Genomic DNA, 23,105 nt, shown 5'->3' on the forward strand with positions numbered 1-23,105 from the left:
CATTTCACAAAGGGAAACACCTCCTTCCACCTCTTCCTGTTCTCAGGCAAGAGGGCAGGGTGGTTGCTGTCCCACAATCTCCCCCCAGGCTCATCTACTTGTTTTATGGGGATTTGGCAACCCTAATTCTAAAGGGAAAGGAAATATGACAGAGAAAGACAAGACCAAACCCACAGTCCACATGCTGCTTTACCCCAACATACTGCTCTCAGCTTGAACTGCTCAGTGTTCTCCATATGGGAAAGTATCACAGGACCCAAGAACTCCTCCCTCCTTTGTGGAGGGTGTTTGGGAGAGGGGCTTTCATGACTGCTGTTACAGCTTTTAGGGTAGTTTGGGATTTTGAGTTTGTGCAGCACTTTGGTCTTTTCTTTTTTCCTCTTTGAGCCAGCTTTCCAGAAACTGCTGCCAAACTAGATCTGGAGCCATCAGAAACTTCAATCTAGTGCCTTGAAAATACCAGATGTGTCTTAACTATTCTCCCTCTGCTTAATTCTGCTTACAGCCCGAGACATCACTAGTCCCCAGATGCACACAGGAAAGGATGAGACCCAGGATCTGTTCCTCCCTCTGCCCACAAAGCAGCCTCATACCTGATTAATACAGGTACATTTCAGTACTGGGAGACAAGGACATGGTATTCCTCTAGAGGCATCAGTCATTCCTTGAGCCATTTGCTGTCCGTCACAGGCAGCAGAGGATGGAATGCTCCCCCATCTGCTGTACCAACAGGCACCAAAGCTCAGATCAAGCCCTGCCTGTGCAGCTTGTGCTTCTGCACTGGGCTGGGGTAACCACTCCTACTCTTGGGGCAACTGCACTCACTCTCCTGAGAAAAGCTCCTAAAAACACCATGCAGTGGGAGAAATACGGCACGCTGGGAACACAGAGTGGGAAGTTCCTGCAGGATCACAGGAACAAGTCACATAGCACAGATGTTTTCCAGTTCAAGCAATCAAGAGACCAGGAAAGTAGGAGAAAGACAGGGCAAGCCCTGAAAAGGCTCACCTATTGGCAGATGATACCTCCCCTTCGAATTTCAGCATTTCCAGAATCCATTTCAGCAAGGCTTTTCATTCTTCTCCATTCTGCCAACAGCTTTAGCTATAGCTAAGTTTTGGCTTGGGGAAGGCACATTCATTTTGAAACCATGGCATTCTCTCTCATGTCAGGTATGCCCTTATTTGCTGGCTCTGCTGAGTACAGGCTGCCCAGCGCATGGGAACTGGCACTATTCATATGAAGACAGGGGGGCCAGGGCCCAGAAACTCCACAGATAACAGACCTACCTCCAGCAGGGGCCAGATGAGAGGGCACAAGTGTGACAGGCACCTGGAACTTTACCAGTCCCTGCCCTTAGGCACCCACCTTCTCATCAGAGGAGCTCAGTAAGTGAAAGGAGATAGAAGAAAATAAAACACATGGTTGAAGGGAAAGGAGGAAGAAGAATCTGGACAATTCAATTATGCAAGGAGTCTGCATATGGAAATTTGAGTATCTGATTAAGTCTGGCAGTGGGCACGGGGACTTCACAAATTATCGGAATTAATTCTTGTGCACTTTCCTAGAGGACATGAAGAAGCCCTAATTCACATCAGATGGGATGCTAAAGTGTTCCCTAAACAAGAGATTTTGGTAAAAAGCCAACATCTAACAACAACAGTAACAAATATTGCACAGGCTCAGTAGCAGTTATCAGTGCCTGGATGGCTCTTTCATCCATGAATGATTTTTTTGCTGCTCTTGTTAATACAGGACATGAAACTCATCCGAAATAGTAACTGTTGGTGTTATCTAAAACACATTGAACTTGCTATGCTAAAAAAGCACCTATTTTAAAGGCAAGACTTCTGGTTGTACCTTTTATTATACCTTATAAAGGTATACAATGCAGTGCAGTACTGTGATGACTACAAACACCCATGGATTGATTTTAGTGAACTTTTCCCTTAATCCAAAACTCCTGAAAACGAGGAATCCCTAAGATTTTGTACCACCCCTCCACTCTTTCTGAACTACACTTAGATATACATATTTGTTTGCAGGACAATACTGCAGTCATGCAAAATGAGACTTTTCAGTTTATTCTTGTAATTTACTATCTTTACCTTGTAAGCCAGACTGCTCTCCTAACATGCTAAAAGCTGCCCTTGGCAGGGAAAAAAAGTGTCACTCAAAAGGGTTTAATTCACTTTTCAGGCAAACTAAAACCTCAGTCTGCGCTGAAAATAGTAGCCAGAAAAACCAAAATCACACCAGCACAGGTACTTGTTTTCTCCTTCCTTTTTACACAGGCAATCAACTTATTTTCCCACTGAAACAGTTACAGAAAGTTACACTACCAAATCTGAAAGCTCCTCAAAATTTCCAAGTCAATGAAAGCCAGATTCTAGAGGGAGACAACATGGGTAAAAAAAGTATCAATACACATGATATTTTAATACAAAATATTAGCTTTTTTCTTTTTTTTTTTTTACACAAGTCAGTTTTTTTTTAAAATATAGAACCTTAAAAAATGAACAAATTGCTATCCACACACTATAAACACTTGTTTGTGCTCAGTTTGATCAAGTTATCAGAACAATTGAAACACCAGTCCATAGTTTAAACACTGCCTTGAAGTTGGATACAAACTATGCCGCACTGCGCGCTACCATTATTGTATGCACAGGGTGAAGCGCCTTCAGTCAGGTTTAATACGGTAATAAAAAACTGTTCAGTTATCAGGTTCTTTGTGCAAGGATTTCACATTCTACTCATGCTCATGACAGGTCTGTATTACATTTCAGTGGCACTGGTCTGAGCAAGCACAGGAATTCTGTGAATGTTCACCGGAAGAATGTCCGTTACGTGTTCTGGAAGTACGAGTTCTTCAGCTGGATAAAAGAAAACTTGTTAGTTTAGGGGAAATAACTAGCCTGATTAGCCAGAATTTAACAATTTCTAAGCACTGAAAGGCATTTTGATTTCTCAAAGTTGAATAAAAGTAATTAACTATCACATTTTCATAAAGGTTACCTATGCAGCAGGTACATCTCAGGAATATTTGTAATTGCCCGTTTTTGAACGCATAGAAAGGAAAAAAGATTCCCTCTAAGTTGGAGGTCTTAAAAGGTCTTGTTTTAGTAGTAAATCATCCACAAGTTGCAGGCTGTTAGCCAAGTAGATTTAGGATGATTTACTTGCGTTACAGCAATTTACACAATTGAGCTTTAGGCATACAGTACAAAACTATGAACAAAAAGGTGAAGCAAACTTTTTTATTTATATTCAGGTAAAAACATTAACCTGATGAAGTAAGTTATTGCAGATTTGAGAAATCAGCACATAAAACAGTTGGACAGAGCATTGCTTACAGGTGCTTTATCTGTGTCAAAAGACAAAGGCTGAACTGCTTGTTCCAAGCTAGCACTGGGGGGAAAAAAAAAAAAAAAAAAAAAAAAAAAAAAAAAGAGAAAAAGCTACAAAATTAGCCAGGAACTTAGATCAAGAATAGGAAAACGGTTTACTCAAACAGGGAATGAAACGGCTAATTTGTCTTTTAAAAAACTTTACATCAATTCGAAATGCTCTGGGCCTTACCACATTACATATTGGCCAGCCCAAGCTGTTGGGACTTCAACTACATGAAAGAAATAATTCTTCCCTGCCTCCAGTATGAGGCTTTTGCTGCTTGAATCACTGTGTAAACAGCTCTGGAGCGCTCTGGTAACAACTGTCGCCATTATATCCTACTACTACAGTAAAACTATGCTATAAGAAAGGTTCTACCTAATTACAAAGGCTGAATTATATTGACAATATATATTTGATTTCAGTAAAATTTAAATTATCTTAATCAGAGAAAGAGGCATGGAGCAGTTAAATGTCCATGCTAACCAAAACATAACAATTGTTGAATGTTGCACACAAAAAGAACCAAGTGAATTGCACATCAGACAATACATGAGAATGGGTAAAATTAGAGGCAGGTGAGGGTACACAGAACTAGTCTACTAAACTAGATTCGTCAAATACATGGTGTATTTTAATTTCTGTACTTATGTACAAAAGTTGTCTTTGGAGGAAAAACTTCAGACTTAGCTAGATGGATACACACAGCCCAGTATTAAACTGCACAGCGACATTTATTGTTCCAGCCTGGAAAAACATCCCTTTTTAAATTTCACACAGCAAAGCAAGTTAAAAACTTCACTCATCAAATAAATGATAATTTAAACAAGAACTTGCTAAAGAAACCTTGTCACAACAACTTTTAGGGCCTGATCACTTTAAGTCCATAGGGGCTTTTAATGAATATCAACCAAGTGTCTTTGTTTATAATCTGCAAGCCGTTTTTCTACAACAAGAAGGCGTAACACGTTTCCTTGACTCAGGTGATATATTTAGAAAAGAATCATGAGTTTCTCTTTTGCTGTAACAGGCAGACATTGCATTTTTCATTGTGATCAGGAAAGATGGAATGACTGCTGCCCTTCTCTTGCAGCTATCAAGAGTTTTTCACGCATTATCTCAATAGTTGAATAGTCCGGCAATTTGAGATAGTTCACACAAGTCATTACTGAGGGTAAGAAATCATCGGGATTCTCTGTGGACTCAAATGTCTTCCGTACAATCGTCAAGGGAGGATTCAAACTTCGAAAACCTAGTAATGAGAAAAGACACTCAGAATAAGTCTGCTGCTCCTGAACACCCACAGCTGACTGCAGACATGCCCACAGTGACAGGAGCATGCATTGCACAACTTACTTCCTGGATACCTTTAGCAGTTCAGACTATGGCCTTATAAAGCTGCACAAGATAAGAAAACCCAAAATCATGCTTGCAGATGAATTTAAAGTACAGGAATAAGTTGGATGAATCGCCTTTTAATTGCGTTCTCTATGTATAAAACTCTATTCCAATCATAATATTTTTACGTTTGTTGGCTTCACACATATTTAAGATTTTCAGGAATCATCTATGACTCTAGTACCTGATTATTATTACTCCAGCTATTATTTCTATATTCCTAACACGCAAGTGTGTCTGCACCATGTCTCCATAGAAGAGCTCTCAAAATATGCTTAAGAACAAAAGAATAATCAAGTCTTTCCCCCAAATCCCAAAGAACATAAATACTGGAACACATGCAGGAATTCTGTTTTGACCTGCAAAGCACTCAGCTGAGAATACAGTAAAATGTATGTTCTACAACAGTCCCTAGCAAAGACAGCAAGTTCCTCTGTTTACTGCATTGTCTCTTACCTAAAGGCTGAAATTAGATGGGGGAAAAATTAAATAAGATTTAAACAATTTAAACCTGGATAGTCAACTTTAGGAAGTGTCATGAGATCAACACAAAGATTAAGAGAATTATACCTGAAGTCTGCCCAGCCACTTCTGAAATTAGAAATGTTAAACTAGTACGAATCTCTCAAATACAGAAGTTAAGAAATTTCTTCCTATACTGAAGTAATCATCTTATTCAGAAATATATCAATAACAGTGATTTCATCCAAAGCAATATACAGTAAGGAAAACTTACCTCCTACAGGCAGTCTGGGGCTGCCTGTCACAAACTGAAGAAACAGTCTTTGCTGCTCACTATCAAAACTACTGAGAATTTCAAAGAGATACTTCACCGCTCGACTGAGGAGGGAAAAGAATCAAGACAGTATTATTTTGTTTCCAGTTAAAATAATTGAATCAGATTCATATTCAGCACAGTATGAACACTTTCAAATAAATGCCATATAATTCCTTTAGCTTAAATAACAATGTATGAAAATTATTTCAAGAAAGTATTTTCTACTGTTTTGGTTTTTTGTTTGTTTATCAAGACCAACGTGATATTACCTGTCATGTGTATAACCGTGATCAGGCCTGCAACATTCCATTAAAGTCTTTGCATCCCAAGTGTCTGTCTTGCTGCCACACAAGAGCTGCTCCAACTGTAAAATTAAACAAGGAGTAAATGTTCCACTTTGCCTTGCAAAGCATCAGGAACACAGGAGCACCACAAAGGCTTGGCTAACACTCTGTTTCAAAGTGTTCTTTAATGTTTGTTCCTAAAGTCAAAAGACGGAGTTCATAAAGGTAAACAAAACCCCTCAAAGTACAGTCTTCAAACAGACCCTCTTGAAGAAGAATAAAATAGTCTCTCTTCTAGTCCAGAGAACCATAATTGTGACTCAATTCAGTCCACTTAAGACTGCTGAGCACTTTATAAGGAAATTGATATGGTGGTGGTGAGAATAAAGCAAGACCAACTGTCCTTTACCCCTTCATCTGAATCTCTTCTTATTGTCTGCAGCTTTGCTGAAGAGTTGACTTGTTTTATTGTTTTAATAGAAGATACAGGTACTGTCCACATCTATCTACAGCTATTCAGAGGACTTGAGAATACAAGGAATTAAGTGTACTCCATGGAGAAATTAAGTATGATACATAAATTAAAGCACTTCTTAGAAAAGCTGGGTACACACAATTTAAAGAAAATGGAGCAGCTCATAATAAAAGCATTAAATAAGTGACTACTGAACAGAGAAATCTTTAAGAGTTAAGTGTGGAATTTCAGGGACACTCAGTTTTACTAACCTTCACCAGAAATGTCAGACTGTCACAAGTGCCCTGCACCCAGGTTAAGACTGCCCATACATGCACATAAAGGTGCAAAACAGCAGCAAAAACACTGTCACCAACCTCCTCAGGATAGAAGTACTGAAGATGACTGAGGGGGAACACCGACTCAAATCCATCTCTGAAGGAGTCAAACTGTCTGGCAACACCTTCATTTAGTGCCCAGAATATAACCAACTGCAGGGAAAGCAAAAAAAATAAAAATTAAGAAAGCAATTGAAGAAAGGAAATATGCTACCATTACAGTACAAAAGAGTACAACTGCAGAAGCCAAACTCCAGCAGCCCAGCCATATGCTCACTGGAGTTACCACAGGGAGCACACTGAGTCATGGAGCTGCTCTACAATCTTGCCTCATTCTGCCTTAATAATTTAGGTTACCCTTAACATGAATATTTTGCAGAATTTAAACAACTCATTTGCCTTTGCTTTTAACAAAACAAACAGAACTCTGAATAGTTGGTTAAACTGAACTATTTAACAGAATAATTTAAAGTAAATCTGAACATTTGTTATTTTTAGAAGCCTTACCTAGGTGTTCTCTTTCTACACCACTTAAAATGCAGCACCTGAAGCAGAAATCCACAGGGCATCATTGGCAGTATCATATTAATTTCCCCCATGGAAATATATGGGTCCCTATTCTAATATTAAGTTAAAAAAAAGTAACTCTAGCCCATTTGATATATTCCATAGCTTAATAGTATGAGAATACATAGGAACAAAAGTAGTAACTTCATTTCAAGTTACTGGAATATGGTTAAGAATCATAATGCAAAAGACAGTAAGACACTAATCTAGGCTTTTTGAGGGTAACTTCTGGTTTGTATCTGTAGTTACCCCCTCAACATTAAATTAACTTCCAAAGCAGACAGCACATACTGAAACAACAGTCAGTGGGGGGAAGGAAGAGAATACGACCCAAATGAGACCAGAGTTATTTTAAATAAAGATTAAATTAAGATACTTTACATGGCAGACAGCAGGCCAAGTTCAGATTATTTTGTCATTCAGTGCTATTAATGATTATACTTGCCTTGGATATCCTCAACTCCAGGAGGAAACAAGAGCTGGTTGGAAAAGATGTGTTGTCAACACATAACTACTAATTTAAAATATCTTAAAAGCTCTGGCCTGTGGTGCTGATTAAAGTAATCTATGGATGCATCTGAATAGGATTAAGAAGTTCATAGATCCTGCTGGAGTCCTGAAGCAAGTATTTAACCCTATCTCAATAACTGAAGAGCTACTGGTTCCAGAAAACTCTCAAGACACAAAAGATCATTAGGATCTGCTGATAGTTTTCCGATAGAATAGTCAGGAATTGAATTTCCTGTGAGATATACTGCACTACTTTCACAAACCAGTTTTAATAATGAAGAGGAAGGTAGCAAGCACTAGGAGCACAAAAAACTCTTCTGCAACACGTAATAGTCTATGGCTATTGTAACAGCAGTTGCTTACCTACAATTGTGATTACTTTTTATGATCAAGAGCATGTGGCATAATTAAGCTGCACTGTATTCTTGCAGATTCAAAGAGAAGATCAAATTGCTAGACAAAAATCTACACTACTGAACCTTTTTGTTCACAAATCTAGAACAAGTAAGGTGGCCTCTTTTTAACACAGGGGAGAAGAGGAAATAAGAGACAAAAAAAAAAAAGAGAATAAAGTCTTTCACTACATTGGTAATTGAAGCAGTTCTACTTTCTGATAAAGGCAGCTCCTGTGGGAACTGTCTTTGGGGGAAAGCAGGGAGGTAGAGGGAAGCATATATATCAAAAGGATATTCCAGCTTTATAAACTACTTTTCATGTTAATCTTCATACAAGATTTTAATGAGAATAACACATTCAAGAGCAGTGTAGCTGACCCAAGGAGTGCTCTAGAGGCCAGCTGATCAATTGAACACTGTTTCTAAAATACAATTCATCATACTTATGATGGAGACAACCAAAACCTTTTCCTTCACATCAAGTCTATAAAGCTATAAAAACAAAGATAGGAAAAACTGCAGAGTGATCCTTTAAGAAAATAGCTCCAAAAGTCTTTAGCAAGAGGACAGCAAGTTTTCTATTGTAATCTCCTTTTCCTTTACAATGTCAGAAGCCAGAAGCAGGACAACTACAGGATATCCGAGCCATCTGTAAGCCTTTCTCAGTGTCGCATATCTGATACAAATTACTTAGGGAAGAAAAAAGAAAAGACAAACCACAGAAATCAGACTGGAAATGCTTGAATGCAACATTACTCAGTAAAAAGAGACCGCAAATTCTGTTTCTAATAAACTGTGGAAATTTTTATTGCTCCTCTGTCAGGTCTGCAAAGAGCATTAAATTTAAATATATTTAATTTTGTAAGCGATTCTTGACTAGCAGAATTTACTTTTAACAAATAAATACATGAGAAGTGGATAGGTAGGAGTTTGGCACTGTAAGGTGAATAAAAACTGCTCAATATTTGCTTGTAATGATTATGGAACGCCTTTGCAAAAATTCTCAGCCGACAGGGATTTACATGACCCTTATTAAATAGTTTCTACCAAAACATCAGATGTGTTTCTGATCAGTGCTTCAAAATTTAACACTCAAAGTGAAACTGGCAGTACCTAACCTGTCAGGAACTGCATTATTTAGTAACTGAAATAGTGATCCTCCCCTCCATCCCACTCAACTTCATGGGACACTGCATTCTTCCTGTCTTTCTTCATCTCTTTTTCAAGCTGTTTTTAACCAATTCCCTTTATCACTTCCTTAGACAGAAACAGCTTCCTACCTTTGTTCAGCAGTATCAACCTTCTGTTTTTTCTATGTCCCTTTCGCCATAGGAATCAATCAATACACAGCTGTACTTTCAATTTATTCTGGCAATGTTTTCTCTTTTCCTAATTTATTCTTTTTAAGGTTTGGGGTCCTTTGGTTGACTGACTTGGTTTTCCTTGGGTTTTTTGTTGGTTTGGTTTTGGCTTTTTGGACAAAAAACTAATCCTTTAATTTTGACTTAACCGCTGATATTTTTTTTAAGTCCAAGCCCAAAAAAATTACTCTTACAGCAGATCGAAGGCCACTGGTAGCAGATGCAACATCAGTATTGCTAAATTATTTGCTGAACCACTTCCTAAAAAATGTATTATCATAACTACTTACAATACCTTTTCTCCAAGAAGCTGGACTTTTGATGACTTCATTACATATAAATCAGACTTTTTGTACCACACAATTTTCAAGTCAGGTGCAATTAGATTCTAACACTTTCACTGTAGTAATAAACTAGTACAGAAGAGAAGTCATAAGTAGGAAAATTATCGTCTTGCCTAGTTCATGAGAATGAACTGAAATTATATATATATAGAAACAAACTACCTGGGAGCAAGAAAAGAGAATTTTAGCCATAGGTTTGCTTTTACATACTCTGAGATACTCCTCTAAATTGTGGATAGTGACCGGTGTATCTTTTCCCCCTTTCTTCAGCTCTATATTGGGAAAGCCAGGAAGTGTGAAGTCCAGCCCTAGATCTTCCACTGAGCAGCCATTCATAGTCAGAGCCTCCAGTGCGTACTGTAGACTTTCTTTGGTCTAAAAAATTGGAAGTCAAAACCAATGAGAACAATTAATTCAAATAAACTTATCCGAAGTTATGACTTCTAAAGCAGCTTTGACTAATCAGACATTTCTGTAAGACCATGACCATTAACATGGTTACAACAGCTCTCCTGCTTCTTCTCTCTCTCTGCTTCTGGAGTTTTTTTACATAACAGTAAACCAAGACAAAGCAGATGAAGAACTTCATGGATAAACTGCAAAGATGACAAGAGTACACTTTTTTCCTAGCAGTTTTGGAATTACTTAATATACCAGAAAAACAAACTATCTAGAAAATAGTACAAGAAAAGGAAATGTGAAATATGCTACGGCTCAGAGGCTGTTTTTCCTTTAGAACAGTTAACAGCATTCATATCTGGCATGCATACTGACATTTTTCAGCTTTTATCCACCAGGTTTTTCAAATTCTTGGGAACTTAAGAGCTGTGACCAAGGAGAGAGAGTGAGACAATGAGGTAAAGAGGAACAAAGACCCACAAGCTTGCAATACTTTCACTAGGAACAAAGCAGATGTATTAAAGAGTATAAATTAGGTTATTACTTCCTGCCATCTATTAACACTGGATGCTAGAAAAAGTATGTATGCCAAAAACCTTTTATCACTAGTGCCACAGTGAACTGTGTTATTTTCAGCCAACAGTAGATATCCTTGAAAAATTACTGTACATCTGAAAGAACCTGCATGCTCATGCATGATGACAGTTCACTTCAATTCTGTATACAGCTCTTCAGTGGGGAAAAAAATCCAATCCTACATAAAAGGCACTTCTATGAAAACCTCCAATTTTGATTAAACCAACTCGTTAAAAAGCCAAACTTTTGACCATTCAAGAAGCAAGGATAGATTTTTTTCCCTCTGATATTCAAGTCAGTCTTTTTAAAGTGAACCAAAAGAAGTTCGGCAAACACCTGGCAGCTTTAGACATTTCTAGACTGTGTTTAATCACAAAGAATCCCATAATGAATTTCTTGTGCTAGACTTCAAAAAGACTGTTTTATAATTACCACCAGTTTATAATTACCACTGATCTAAAAACATTGTAAAAACTAAGTAATCACTACTGCAATCAGTTTTAAGCCCTATGTTATGAATTACTGCTGTTTCATAAAATCCAAACATGTAAAGATGCACTCTTCTGTTCTTAGAGTTACTTTCCCACCTGAGTTTTATCCTGTTCAAGTCTTTTCTTTTGTCTTACGATATCTTCAAGGTGATATATTGATTTAGCTACTACTGGATCAATACTGAACAAGTCATGTGACGTCAAGGAAGTTTCCTGTCGCAGCATCCACTTATAAAAAGGAAGTCCAAGAGGGAGGTCCACCTGGAAAGCAAAGCACTGAACTGTTTAGAACTGAATTGTCTTCCAAAAGTGTATCTTTTACTACTTCATCTCTTGACCAGATTTACAATTCTATCTCAGTTCTGGCACACAACAAAACACCATGTCCTAGTGTTTTTGCCTCAGAAATTTACAGTCAAGAAAACCCAAGTGACTGCCCAGTGCATATACGTTAAAGCAATCAGCAGCTGGAGTAACAATGAGCCCAAAACATTCTTGATAGAACACTGGAAAGAGATTGCAACACACAGATTATGGCTTTTCCTCTCTACTCTGTGGTCTCAAAAGGTGTAAAGATCTTGAACATGTATTACCCTTTTCTCCCCACAGAAGTTCAGCTGCATGCTCATCCTCTCCCTGCCCCACCCTCAGATTGCCCTTACTTCCACAGCTGAAAGTAATACCATTTAACTCTTAATGCTTTTATCCCTCAACAGTCAGAACTAGTATTTTTATGTGACCCCTTCAGAACTGATTTTCAATTTCATTCTCACCAGTCTGAAGTCCATGATTGCCTTGGCCATTAGTTTTCCCAGAAAGCGGAACTTCATTTTAACTTTTGCAATGTGAGCTGGCTTGGCTGTTCTACCAAAAGGAAGTGCAAAAAGGCCCTGAAGGTTATGAATATACTTGGTACCTTCCTGGCTTCCTGTTAAGGAAGAAAGAAGGAAGAAAGAGTTCAGTATTTATTCTGCTAGCTTCTTTCAAGATGCAAGTGGCATTTAGATAACCTTAACCTAAGCTTCTTTAAAAAAAAAACAAAACAACAAAATCAAACACACACAAAAACCCCAACAAAACCCACAAAGACCCACACACAAGGCACATCATCCACACCATCAGGCACATTATCTGACCACAACCTGAGGTGATCTTTACATAACTAAAGGCAACTTCCAATCTATACAATATTAACTAATCTTTATAGATTAGGTGGTAGAGCAATTACCTTTTGGATTGGCTAAAGTCACTTCTTCTCCCCTCCAAAGGCCTAAGTCTGCTCTCTGTAGTTCCTGAGATACAAGTGCATAGAACTCTAGTGTAGGGCCTAGGCCTGTGCCAACCTTCAGGGCATGGAGGGTAAGGGGAGAGAAGGGATAATGAGATAGAGAAGTCCATTAAGTCAATCTGAATACAAAAACCTTGACTTAGTCTGAGAAATATTATACATTACTTGCTATAAAAAAGACTGCATGGCAAAAAACATCTAGAGAACCTAACTACAGGAACATTTACAACATGACAGAGGCAGGCTAGAAAGACCACATACCAGAGGAAGTAACAGTGCAGCAAAAGTATTAACCACCTAATGATCATATTACAGAGGAAACACACACTTGTTTGCTCAAGAGAAAATGGAAGAGCTCTGCTGACTACAATTGCTTATAAAATTTAGATCCGAAAGAGCTTCTCCTAATAGCTAAACATCACTATCAAGTGGATTAGGGATAATTAAAGGATACAATTCTTTAGCATCAGCAATGTGAAAGACAAAGGGTCTGATTAAGCCATTTTAGGAAAGCTGTAACTATTTTGTATTAATCTTCAGTAAAAAGAGGTTAAATTGCATGCATTGATATTACTTACTTCATTCTCATACTGGATTTCCAACATGGCTCTTGAACTGCCTAGATCCTGCATCACAGATTCTGCCTGTTTCAACAGCTCATCTCTGTTCACAGTGCGCTACACATTAGAAAAGTTATATGCAGAGAAATTATGGCTTTAAGTTCCAGCTCCCAAAGTAGTTACAACAGGCAAAAATTGGTTATGCATGTTTTTCTACCCGATGCCAATAATTACACAGTTCAGTTCAACAATGTGTAAGCTTATGCTTCGATATAATAATTCTTGCTTCTATATGAAAACTGTTTAGAATTATTGAGTTCAATATAAAATGAAAAAATAATGCCTTACATCTATATCAGTATAACTAATAGGTACTATTCTTGTCAAGACTATGGCAACAGGACTATGATATAGCAAAGTATTGTCATGTGACATTATATACCTCAAATTAATATGCAGAGAAGAAAAAGATGCTGAAACCCAAACAAAAATCTAACAGCATTGGGATTCCTACATGTGGGCAGCTATATTCTTTTTGAACTTGAATTCTCATGTCTCCTGCTGTTTTTGCCCTCAGGTATTCAAAATCATATAGCATATACAGCAGATCTTATTTTAAGATAATGTATCTCCAGATTCAAGGCAGACATCCAAGACTCCCTCAAATTTAACACAGTCACAGCTTACTTTTATTATGTTGTGACAGGTGATTCACCTTCCCCAAACACAAGTACAGTATTTTTGCTTATTAAGGGTCTAAATTGCGTTACTTGAACCTTTCAGAGAATCGAGCAAAACAGAGATCTACAAGCCAGTATGTGGAAATATCACTACTGCAGTCTAAAACTGAGTTCGCTGTTGGAGTTTAGTTTCAGAAACTATGTCAGGGTGCCCCCTCCTGCCCTCATGCGGCCAGCACAGAGAAGACATTGCACCTTCTGCTGGGGCACTGCAGGAACAAAACTCACCTCTCCTTCTTCACTATACCACCAAAAAACCAAATAAGCCTTGCTCACAATTATATTCTTCAAGGCAATATAAAAATACATAGATCCTTCAATCCATTTTAAACAAGATGTACTTACTTTTTTCCTGTCCAGCCGCGGTGCCACTCTGCTATCCTGAGAATCCGACTGATTGATTTCTGGATTAGTATCCAGTAGCCTTTGCATGGCTCGATCGCGATCAAAGGCCGTCACATAAAACAGCATTTGGCGAGTATCAAACGGAAAGAAAAACGGGCTGTGAAGAGCATTGGATTAGTGAGCTGTGTTCCAAGCAGCATCTCTGACTAGCATTTGGTTTAAAACACAACAAATACAGTATATCTGAAAATGGTACTTTATTACACTCTGTGGTGAAAACAGCCTCCAGAGTAAGCCCTCCAGAAAACACTTTAGTTTTAGTTACAATGATTACGAGTAAGAGTTTTGAGAAGTGCAATATATGAAGTAGAAAAAAAAATCCAGAAACTATTGACTCGAAAAGTAACTTGAATAATAATAACTTTTGAACTTCACAATACTTGAATGCCTTGGCTGTGCAAAGTTCACATCAGAGAATATAATTCCTTGTTCACTACTGTTCTACAATTAGTAAATCCAACAGATTGGAGATTTAAACTCAGGCTTCCATATTTGGCAGCAGAAAGATATGAGAACCAGCCTCGAGCAGCACCACTATTCTACCTTCCAATTCTACATTCCAATTGCAAAAAATATTTTAAATAATCTGTGAAAAACTACCAGAGAAAATTCCTGTTTTAATTTATCACTTCCACTATTCTCAAAGGCATGTATATATTAACAGTGTGGTCCTTCACTGACATTAAGTGAAAAGGCAGTTCTATTGAGCAAATGATGTTACAGATTTGTGCTCATCATCTGTTACCTGGATTCTTTATGAAGCAAGTTAGAGATTTTATTTTTAAAATGAAAAGACAGTTTCTCACAGTATGCATTTTCAAAGTCACACCAGTATTGCTGCAATTTAAATAACTGAAAAATCCAAGAACGTCAACTCTTTCTCACTCTTTCAAGTGCAAGAGCTTTACAGCTTGTACTCTGTATCAAGATACTACAAAGTATTGTGTATATAGCTTCATAAAAAAATCTCTTCTTTTATCAGTATCACTTATAAATGTATCTTCCTTTTTTTCATACTGAAGATGCCAAGATAAATACAGTGATATGATAAGAATGCTATTAAGCAGTTTAACCTGAATAAAGAAAATTTCAATAGAAAAGCCTTCAGATTGATCAGCAATTCCTGTAAGAAGTGGTCCAAACTCTGCACAGTCTACCCCTCAGAATATGATTTAAACTATGCAATGTAAGTGTGAACATCCATTCAAGTGTCACTATGTAACTTGGCAAGACTTCTGTGACTACATTCTGCACTCTCAAGAGTCCTGCAAGGATGATGTACTGTGCTGCTCAGCCAAGATTCCTACTGAACTGGAATTAGAGATACTACACAGCAAATCGCTCATACCATGTTTTTCCAAGTTCTGTCAGCCAAGTCGGGATGTTTCCGGTCATAATTACCAAAGGATCCTGAAGCTGCCTGTTTGCTTTTGCTGTCAGTTTACTGTTGATAAACTCTGAGGTTGGAATTATCTCCTTGCAGACTGCATTCTGTGTTAAATAAAAGCAATGTATTTCTAGTTACAGAAATGCTGAAAGACAGTCTGTTAAAAAAGATTTTTAATGCTTCTAGTTTGCTTATCATGGAAAGTAAAAACTTTCATTCATCCAGACTCTCAGACATGAAAGAAGGACTGAGGAGATGTTTAGTAATTTCCTTTTCAGGAATAACATTGGTCTTTGAACTTAAGGAAGGACAAAGCATGATATTGTGTTCAACACAATATAAAGAAATTAAGATTGACTGTAAGAAGTTACAGCCTTCAACTTCTCAGAAGTCAGAGAAACATGTAGGGGAAGACGGCAGTATTTGCATTATTCTGTCTTCTTGAGGGGCAGTGAATGGGGAAAAGGTTATATAAAATGTTACAGATGGTTCCGTCCTGAACCAAGCATCAAATTGATTTTAGAAGTGCTCTACTCACATCATACAAGTAGTACCAGTATCGACTGATAGCATGTAAAACTCTCAAAAGAAGAATAACATCTAATGAAGGGTCTTCAAATGTTATATTTTCAGGTGGAGTAGATATGAGGTAAATTTCCAGAGGATTTAACACCGAAGGGCATACACCATCTAGCAGGGAAAAAAAAACACATTAGCAAAACAATTCAATTTGAAGTTTTCCCAAAATTATTAGGCAGTATTAACCATGGCATTCACTTAACTACAACAGTTCAGTTAAACAACTCAGTATGTATCTTACTTTTAGTTTCAATATACAGCTAAAAACATATGTTTGCTATTTTTTATACTGTGCCTGCTTTAAAAGAAGCTGTAGTGGCAGTAAACACTGTGAAAGTACTGAAAGTTCTGAGAGGAAATCTAACATATAGCAAGGCACCACACTCACCATGCCACAATTCATCATGTTTTTTAGAATTTCTAGGGGAGGTTTTTGTGGGAGCAGTTTGTGCTCTTCCTCTTTTACCCCCAACACAGTCCTTATTACCATCTTCATCCTCTCGCACAGGTTTGTACCTAAAAAGTAAAGAGAAGTTAAAATTATATTTTGAAATGCTAACTTAGAGGGAAACAAAAGCACTTTTAAAGCTATTAATTCTCAAATTTCCAGAACTTTACTTGAATGACAGTTAAAAGCAGAAAGACAAGAAGACTGCACTGAGATATGATCCAGCTTCTGAAGCAAAGTATTTCACAGGGGAGAAAAAGCAGGGACCCTCTGGCTCCATGAACTGGAAGGTGAAGTGAATGTACATAAACAAAACACCAAAGTGACTGAGGTTAGAGCTAGGGTTAGGTTATGTTTTGATTTTTTTTTTGGTGGTTGTTTTACAGGCTTTTATTTGCTTGTTTTTTTCTTTAACATATTTAAATGTTAAAAACTGACATGACTACTGAACATTAAGATGTTCAGCATAGTCATGTGTCCATGTTTCTTGCAAAGTATGGCCAAAGAACACATTCACTTTCACAGCAATCAACTGGGAAAATTAGTATGAAGTTGACCATTAGCTGTATACTGCACATTCTCTGTTTGTGGTTAGTTGCCTAACACTAAGAAATGGTTTCTCCCCATCTAGCAGGTGTCCTTCAGAATTCCCTATTTCTTGTTCATCAGCTTTACTCAGGAGCTAGCAATGAATCCTTATTAAGTTTTAATATCTCAAGCACATCACAAAAATCAAAGCTCCACAGTGTTCAAAGGGATGAAAAACAGACAGCTACAGTCCAAATTTCTTGATGTATATACATTTAGTAAACTGGAGAAGTTATTCCTAGATTTCTCAAGGCAACTTACCAAATAGTGTGCGTTTTTGTCCAAATCCCAGCTCTTCCCAGCGGGTTGCTTTCATCATCTGTAGACTCCCTCTCTTCCTCAGCTTGTAAACTATACTGCCTGACTGCTTGATACACAGTCATATTGTATGGCAGCAAGTGATCTCCAATGTAAAACTGCAATCTATGTCTCACATTCCCTGAATTTAAGAATTGAGCAGCCTGGACAAAAAGAAAAACAAACAAACAAACAAAAAAAAAAAAAACAAAAAAAAAACAAAAAAAAAAAACCAAAAAAAAAACAAACAACCATACAAGTTAGGAAACTTGTTGCTTAGCTTTTCTTTAAGGTCCTCCTCACACTGCACCCTCCCCATACTCAGAAAGCAAAAGCTTACCAAAGATTCATCTATTTCTTCATCTGACCCATCATCATCACTATCTTCATCATCTTCTCTAACTCTTCCATAGCCTGAGGCAAGAGAAAAGTAAGACACCCTCATTTGTTTTTTTCATGGAAGGTAACAATGCTTTGGTACTCTGACTGTTATAACCTCTTAAACTTTTAAACAGTTCCAAAATATATAAATTAAAAACACTAAGATTCAGAACTACTAGAACAAATTTTAGTATCAACACCTGGCATCAAAACTGCCAAGCTACAGCCAGTGGGACAATAAAGTAGTAATACTTCTGTTAGTATTTTGACTGAACTGTTTACCACAGGAAATGGTTTCACCCAGAAAGGAAGACTCTATAGCTTTACCAACCTCCCTTGTGAGCAAGGTACCTTCATAGGAAACTTTCATTTGTTTTCAGCATAATCCTCACAGGTTTTTACAGACTGAGAGCAGGAACTATAACAAAAAGGAAAACCACAAGTGACTGTATAATATATAAATACCTCTAACTACAAGGTATCTTTCAATGGCTTGTACCAAAGCCAGAGGATCAATCTTCACAGGTCCACCTTTCCACTGTTTCACATTAGCACAGTCTGGATGTCTTTGAAGTTGGCATTTTAGCTGATGTGTATTGAAGAATTTTAAAGCTTGGGATCCTCTGTTAAGAGAAAAACTCAAAATAATTTGTGAAAAAAGTTGCTACACAAAGAATCTAATAACCATAACTGCATTAAAAATGCAGTAAAATAGGCTTTTACATGCATTTACAATTTTACTTGTTCAGAGTATTATTTGTCAGACTATTTCTCTAGAAATAAGCTCCTATGATTTGGATAAATAGATTAGAAGTTTTCTTCTACAAGAACACCAGGACCCAAGTTGAACAAAATCTGGAAGCTACATGAACTAAGAGAAAGCCCAGCCTGAGGTCTGCTTACAATATGACCTACACTGTCCATCTTTAAAATCTGTAGTAGTTCAGTGGTCAGCTGATGGCACAGGAGATTCAGAGCTGTGTTTATGTGCAGTGCAACAAGGATCAGAAATGCACATGGAAAATACATGTATTCATTTAAACGGTTTTTCAGTAAGGACCCAAAGAGAAAACCTCAAAGCTCCATTTTCTTCTTGCCAAGAAGAGCTTCTATATTCATTCCAACTCAAACTATCAGTACTCATGCTAGCTGGTTTTATATAGCAAGCCTCTTGTCTTGGGCTGCTTCTATTTCCAGGTGCTAGTAAAAGACTACCAAAACTTAATGCCTCAAAAGCCTCATTGACACAATCCACAGTAAAACTTGCAATCAAACAATTCTACAGAACTCTGGCTTCCCATGTTTCATTTTCTATCAAAAGAAACAGCAGGATTTTGCTTCTATGATTAGCTGCTTTTTAGTTTTGATAGTTATCCCACGTTTTACAAAAGTAATATATGTACAGGAAGCACTCAGATTACAGAGCACATACTATTTGCAAAAGCCAGTATAGAGACACTAATTTCTTCTAATAAGAAATCTAGGTACTGCATTAATTCCCACTGATTTTAAGTTTCATAAAAAATAAGCAATGTATTTTAATGTTAGTTAGCTTAATGCTATAGAGTGAGGCTCCAATACATCAAATTAAATGGATGTTGTGCCCCCATTAATGAAAAAAAGAAGCCTCTCCTCACTACCTTAACTAGCTGGCATTTCTAACTTTAAAGACAAGTTTTGAAAAATTCATTTTTAATGCTCCTCCTCTCATGCTGAGCTTTTAGTCAGCACCAAAAAAATACTTTCAAAATATATATGCAGCAGTACTGAAACAGATTCACTGCTATATAAAAAATAAAAAGTAGTGTTTATTTACTGAAGTATAAGAAAAGAAACTGTAGAAACAGATCTTTAGTCACTTCAATTTTGTTACTTAAAACAACTACCAATTTGGATTCCAAATTTATTCTGTATCTTAAGACTCAGGGCAGGTCTATAGGTATTTTAAACTCTATTGACAGCAAAGACTTACCACTTAACCCACTATCATCCTAGAGAACAGAACCTATATGAACAGCAAAGTTGAGCACTGTAATACACTCTGAAATTTAATTACTCTGCTAAAAAGCAGTGTCTAAGCAATAAACAGATTGTTACACTGGGACAAGGAAGACATTTGGATTTTTAAAGGGTAAATTTAGAGATTGCATTTAAAGTCTATCACCCCCAATTCAAGTGAGATAAGTTTCAAGAAGGCAAGCAAACATTTAGTAAAACAGTCCATCTTCCACGGACTAAAAAAAAAAACCCGTCATTGCTTTTGTCTTTAATAGGGTCAGAAGTTTCCATTACCTCCTCTTGTAATTCTACTTCTACTTGTCCTTTCAGTGTTGTTTGAAATAAGTTTCAGAAAACAAAAGCTTCCAACAAAACTGTTACCTGAGCATTAATCCTTACCTGCTCCCTGTTCCATTTCCACTAGGGAAGTCATGCACTTTAACAGGAAACTGTTCCATCTGACTGAGGCAGTTGTTCATTTTATGGACTAATGCCAACAAAGGTGCATTTTCTAATGGCTCTAATCTTCCAAGGGGCTCTTCTCCAGGAAGCTGAAATATAGTCCAGTCTTTAGTTACCTGCTTGAATTGAACCATCCTAAACAATTTATACTGCAAATTAAGAATCCCTGCTCTCACTGAAAGTAGCAGCAGTATCAGGATGAGTAAATGACATAAAAAGACCTGCTTCAAAAAATGTACTTTTCTGTCCTGGTTTCAACTGAACAGTCCAACAGATTTTAAGCATTCATCCTTAACCTTGAGCAACAAGCTTTTTGGAAGTTTTATAGTTAGCTGCTCTCCTCTCTTCCACTGCAAACTTCTTCCTTTAAACAGAACACTAGTTTCTTGAAGTATTTAGTCCTAAGTGATAATAATACTACCCAAACTCTTTGCACATCAACTTCTAAAAAGACAGAAACAACTTTTAATTTATTCAAGTCTCAGGCAATTGGCCATTTTGGCATTTTTTCCACTGCTGTGTAGAACTTTCTGTAATTACAGGGTATTTTAAAAAATTCATGACCTATAAGGACATTGAACAATGTGAAAGTTGTAGCATTACACAACTTAGACCTAAACAAAACATTTCTTTCTGTATTCCACTTTTAAGATAACAGAACCACTCAGATGGTTTTTTGAGAAAGAAAATTTGAGAGAGACAACTAAGAACGCCAAAAAAATAAACAAGAAAACTTACTGGAGAAGAAAAAAATACATGAAGAAATCTTTTCAATCTGATATCCCTGCTTACAGCATCTTTTTCACTTTTAGATGTCAAATAGAGCAGCAGTTGTTTAACAAACCCACTATGCTGGATTTCAAACGAGGAGACGTCAGATTCCGAGACAATGCTACGGATTTCTACAAGGCACTCTGTTCCACCATCCACCTGAAAAATAGGAAGAGTGTGTTTTCCTACTCAGAGATTAAGGGCTTAAGAAATGCTAGTTTTATTTCCAGTGATGGAACAGCTCTAAAAGGAGGGGAGGAAAATGAAGTCTGGAGTGTATAGTAACTCAACACAAGCAGCAAAGCAGGGCAAATAATCTGAGGATAAGCACATCTCTGTTCAAGGGGAGACAGTACAGGTACCATCTACATTTTCTCTAGTTTGAGAAATATAAGGTCCCTACTCTGTCTTATGCAAGGTAAAGATAAGCTCCAAGCAGGAGTGCTTTCTATTTAAAAAAAATAAATAAAGAACAAAACTCCAGCAACTCAGACTGGTATATGTTTTACGTGACCTCAGTGTGGCAGAGAGGAGAAGAGGAAGTTTCGTATTTTAATGATTGCTCAGATCAAAGCATTCAGCTCAGCTCTTGTACTGGTTTAGAAGTTACATGTTTGGATCACCTATCAAGGACCACAACTGTCTAAAAAGCAAGGCTGAAGTTCTTGGCATGTTACCACATTTACCCCAATCTGTATTTCTTCTATCATTTTAACAAAATGCTGCTTCCCTCTCCTTCTCCCTCCAGTCTCAAAGTTCTTACTACAAATGGCATTGCTCTTTAAGAATAAAGTCGATCCCTGACACTTAACAGTAGAACTTTTGAATTTGAAATAAAATGCTACGCAAATGATACATTGCTAGGACTGATCTTTTATCTTAAGTGGTGCATGTCACAGCTTACACACTCATTCTAAAAAATTACTCCAAGTCATAATGACTCATAAGTCAAGGCAAGAAATTACTCCCTCCCCCCTCTCCCAGTAAGTTTGACCCTTCTAACCTGGAGGTTGAGTTGTTCAGTTGCAGTGCAAAGTCTCTGTAATACATTTAGTGCAGGATTGCTTCCATCCATGTTTTCAGAACTAAAGTAATGTTCTACAAATTTATGGGCTTGCTCCTTAATCCAGCCCTTAATTTTTTCTCTGTAAAGAAGCACACAAAAGGCACTTAGCATTTGCATACATCAGTATTACAAGTAAGCACAACCTGAGCATAATTCTCTCCATGTTAAACAGCACAGAAAACCCTTTGTTGGAGTAAAAACACAGACAAGTACTTTTCTCTACAGATTGCTTCTTCCATTGTTTTTTTCAGTTCTCCAATTTTTCACCACCATGCAACTTGAAACTATTGAGATGCCATTTTCTCTACCTTAAATTTCTTGATTCTTTATCCAGAATTTTTTTAACTGTAGTTAAGCTCCAACTCCTTCGTAGCTGCTATTTAATCACCCAATCATAGTCAACATCATGCTACAAGTATTGCAATTTTTTTCTGTGTGTACCTGTTATTGGAAATGGTATCCTTGGAAGCAGCCCTTGCAAGACCACTTACTCCTGCTGTTCGTGCTGGTTCAATATTATTACTGTTGGACTGTGTGCTTAATCTTCCCCATGTTTTAGGATTTAAACTTGCCAAGAAAGAAGATTTAGGAGACTGAGTAGTTGTGGGGCTTTTAGCTGGAGGAAGTAAAGACAAAATTTAAGAGAATCAATAGGTTTATTACAGCTAGCTATTTCTGCAGTTTACAAGTTTACTTTAAAAGAAGAAAGAAGTATCATACTTCAAGAATTATTTACCTTGATTGTCTACTTTGTCATCATCTCTTGGAGGGGAGTATTTTGGTCTCCTCGGCCCTCGTTTTGGCAGTCTTTTTCTCTTTAGAACATCACTCAGTCGTCTGTCCAATT

The 23,105-nt window shown here is 37.3% G+C and overlaps 1 protein-coding gene across 14 annotated transcripts in view; it reads right to left on the reverse strand.

Moving 5' to 3' along the window:
* Window positions 1–3,246: 3,246 nt before the first annotated feature.
* Window positions 3,247–23,105, reverse strand: part of TRIP12 (thyroid hormone receptor interactor 12) — a 79,120-nt gene continuing 59,261 nt past the window's right edge. For 11 of the 14 annotated variants that reach the window (XM_056498387.1, XM_056498398.1, XM_056498394.1 and 8 more), the window contains 21 exons: window positions 22,995–23,095; window positions 22,700–22,874; window positions 22,196–22,337; window positions 21,160–21,351; window positions 20,359–20,510; window positions 18,427–18,599; window positions 17,921–17,994; window positions 17,545–17,744; window positions 16,636–16,763; window positions 16,207–16,358; window positions 15,630–15,772; window positions 14,222–14,378; window positions 13,155–13,253; window positions 12,517–12,631; window positions 12,062–12,216; window positions 11,385–11,549; window positions 10,033–10,197; window positions 6,685–6,798; window positions 5,839–5,933; window positions 5,528–5,631; window positions 3,247–4,645 (listed from right to left, as the gene is read on the reverse strand). In XM_056498387.1, the coding sequence (XP_056354362.1) occupies window positions 4,449–4,645; window positions 5,528–5,631; window positions 5,839–5,933; window positions 6,685–6,798; window positions 10,033–10,197; window positions 11,385–11,549; window positions 12,062–12,216; window positions 12,517–12,631; window positions 13,155–13,253; window positions 14,222–14,378; window positions 15,630–15,772; window positions 16,207–16,358; window positions 16,636–16,763; window positions 17,545–17,744; window positions 17,921–17,994; window positions 18,427–18,599; window positions 20,359–20,510; window positions 21,160–21,351; window positions 22,196–22,337; window positions 22,700–22,874; window positions 22,995–23,095 (2,998 nt within the window). In that variant the 3' untranslated portion in view covers window positions 3,247–4,448. The remainder of the gene's footprint in view (window positions 4,646–5,527; window positions 5,632–5,838; window positions 5,934–6,684; window positions 6,799–10,032; window positions 10,198–11,384; window positions 11,550–12,061; window positions 12,217–12,516; window positions 12,632–13,154; window positions 13,254–14,221; window positions 14,379–15,629; window positions 15,773–16,206; window positions 16,359–16,635; window positions 16,764–17,544; window positions 17,745–17,920; window positions 17,995–18,426; window positions 18,600–20,358; window positions 20,511–21,159; window positions 21,352–22,195; window positions 22,338–22,699; window positions 22,875–22,994; window positions 23,096–23,105) is intronic. The other 3 variants (XM_056498390.1, XM_056498397.1, XM_056498393.1) reach the window with 1 other exon arrangement.

Source organism: Oenanthe melanoleuca, chromosome 9, assembly GCF_029582105.1.
Source record: "Oenanthe melanoleuca isolate GR-GAL-2019-014 chromosome 9, OMel1.0, whole genome shotgun sequence".
NCBI classification, from domain to species: domain Eukaryota; kingdom Metazoa; phylum Chordata; class Aves; order Passeriformes; family Muscicapidae; genus Oenanthe; species Oenanthe melanoleuca.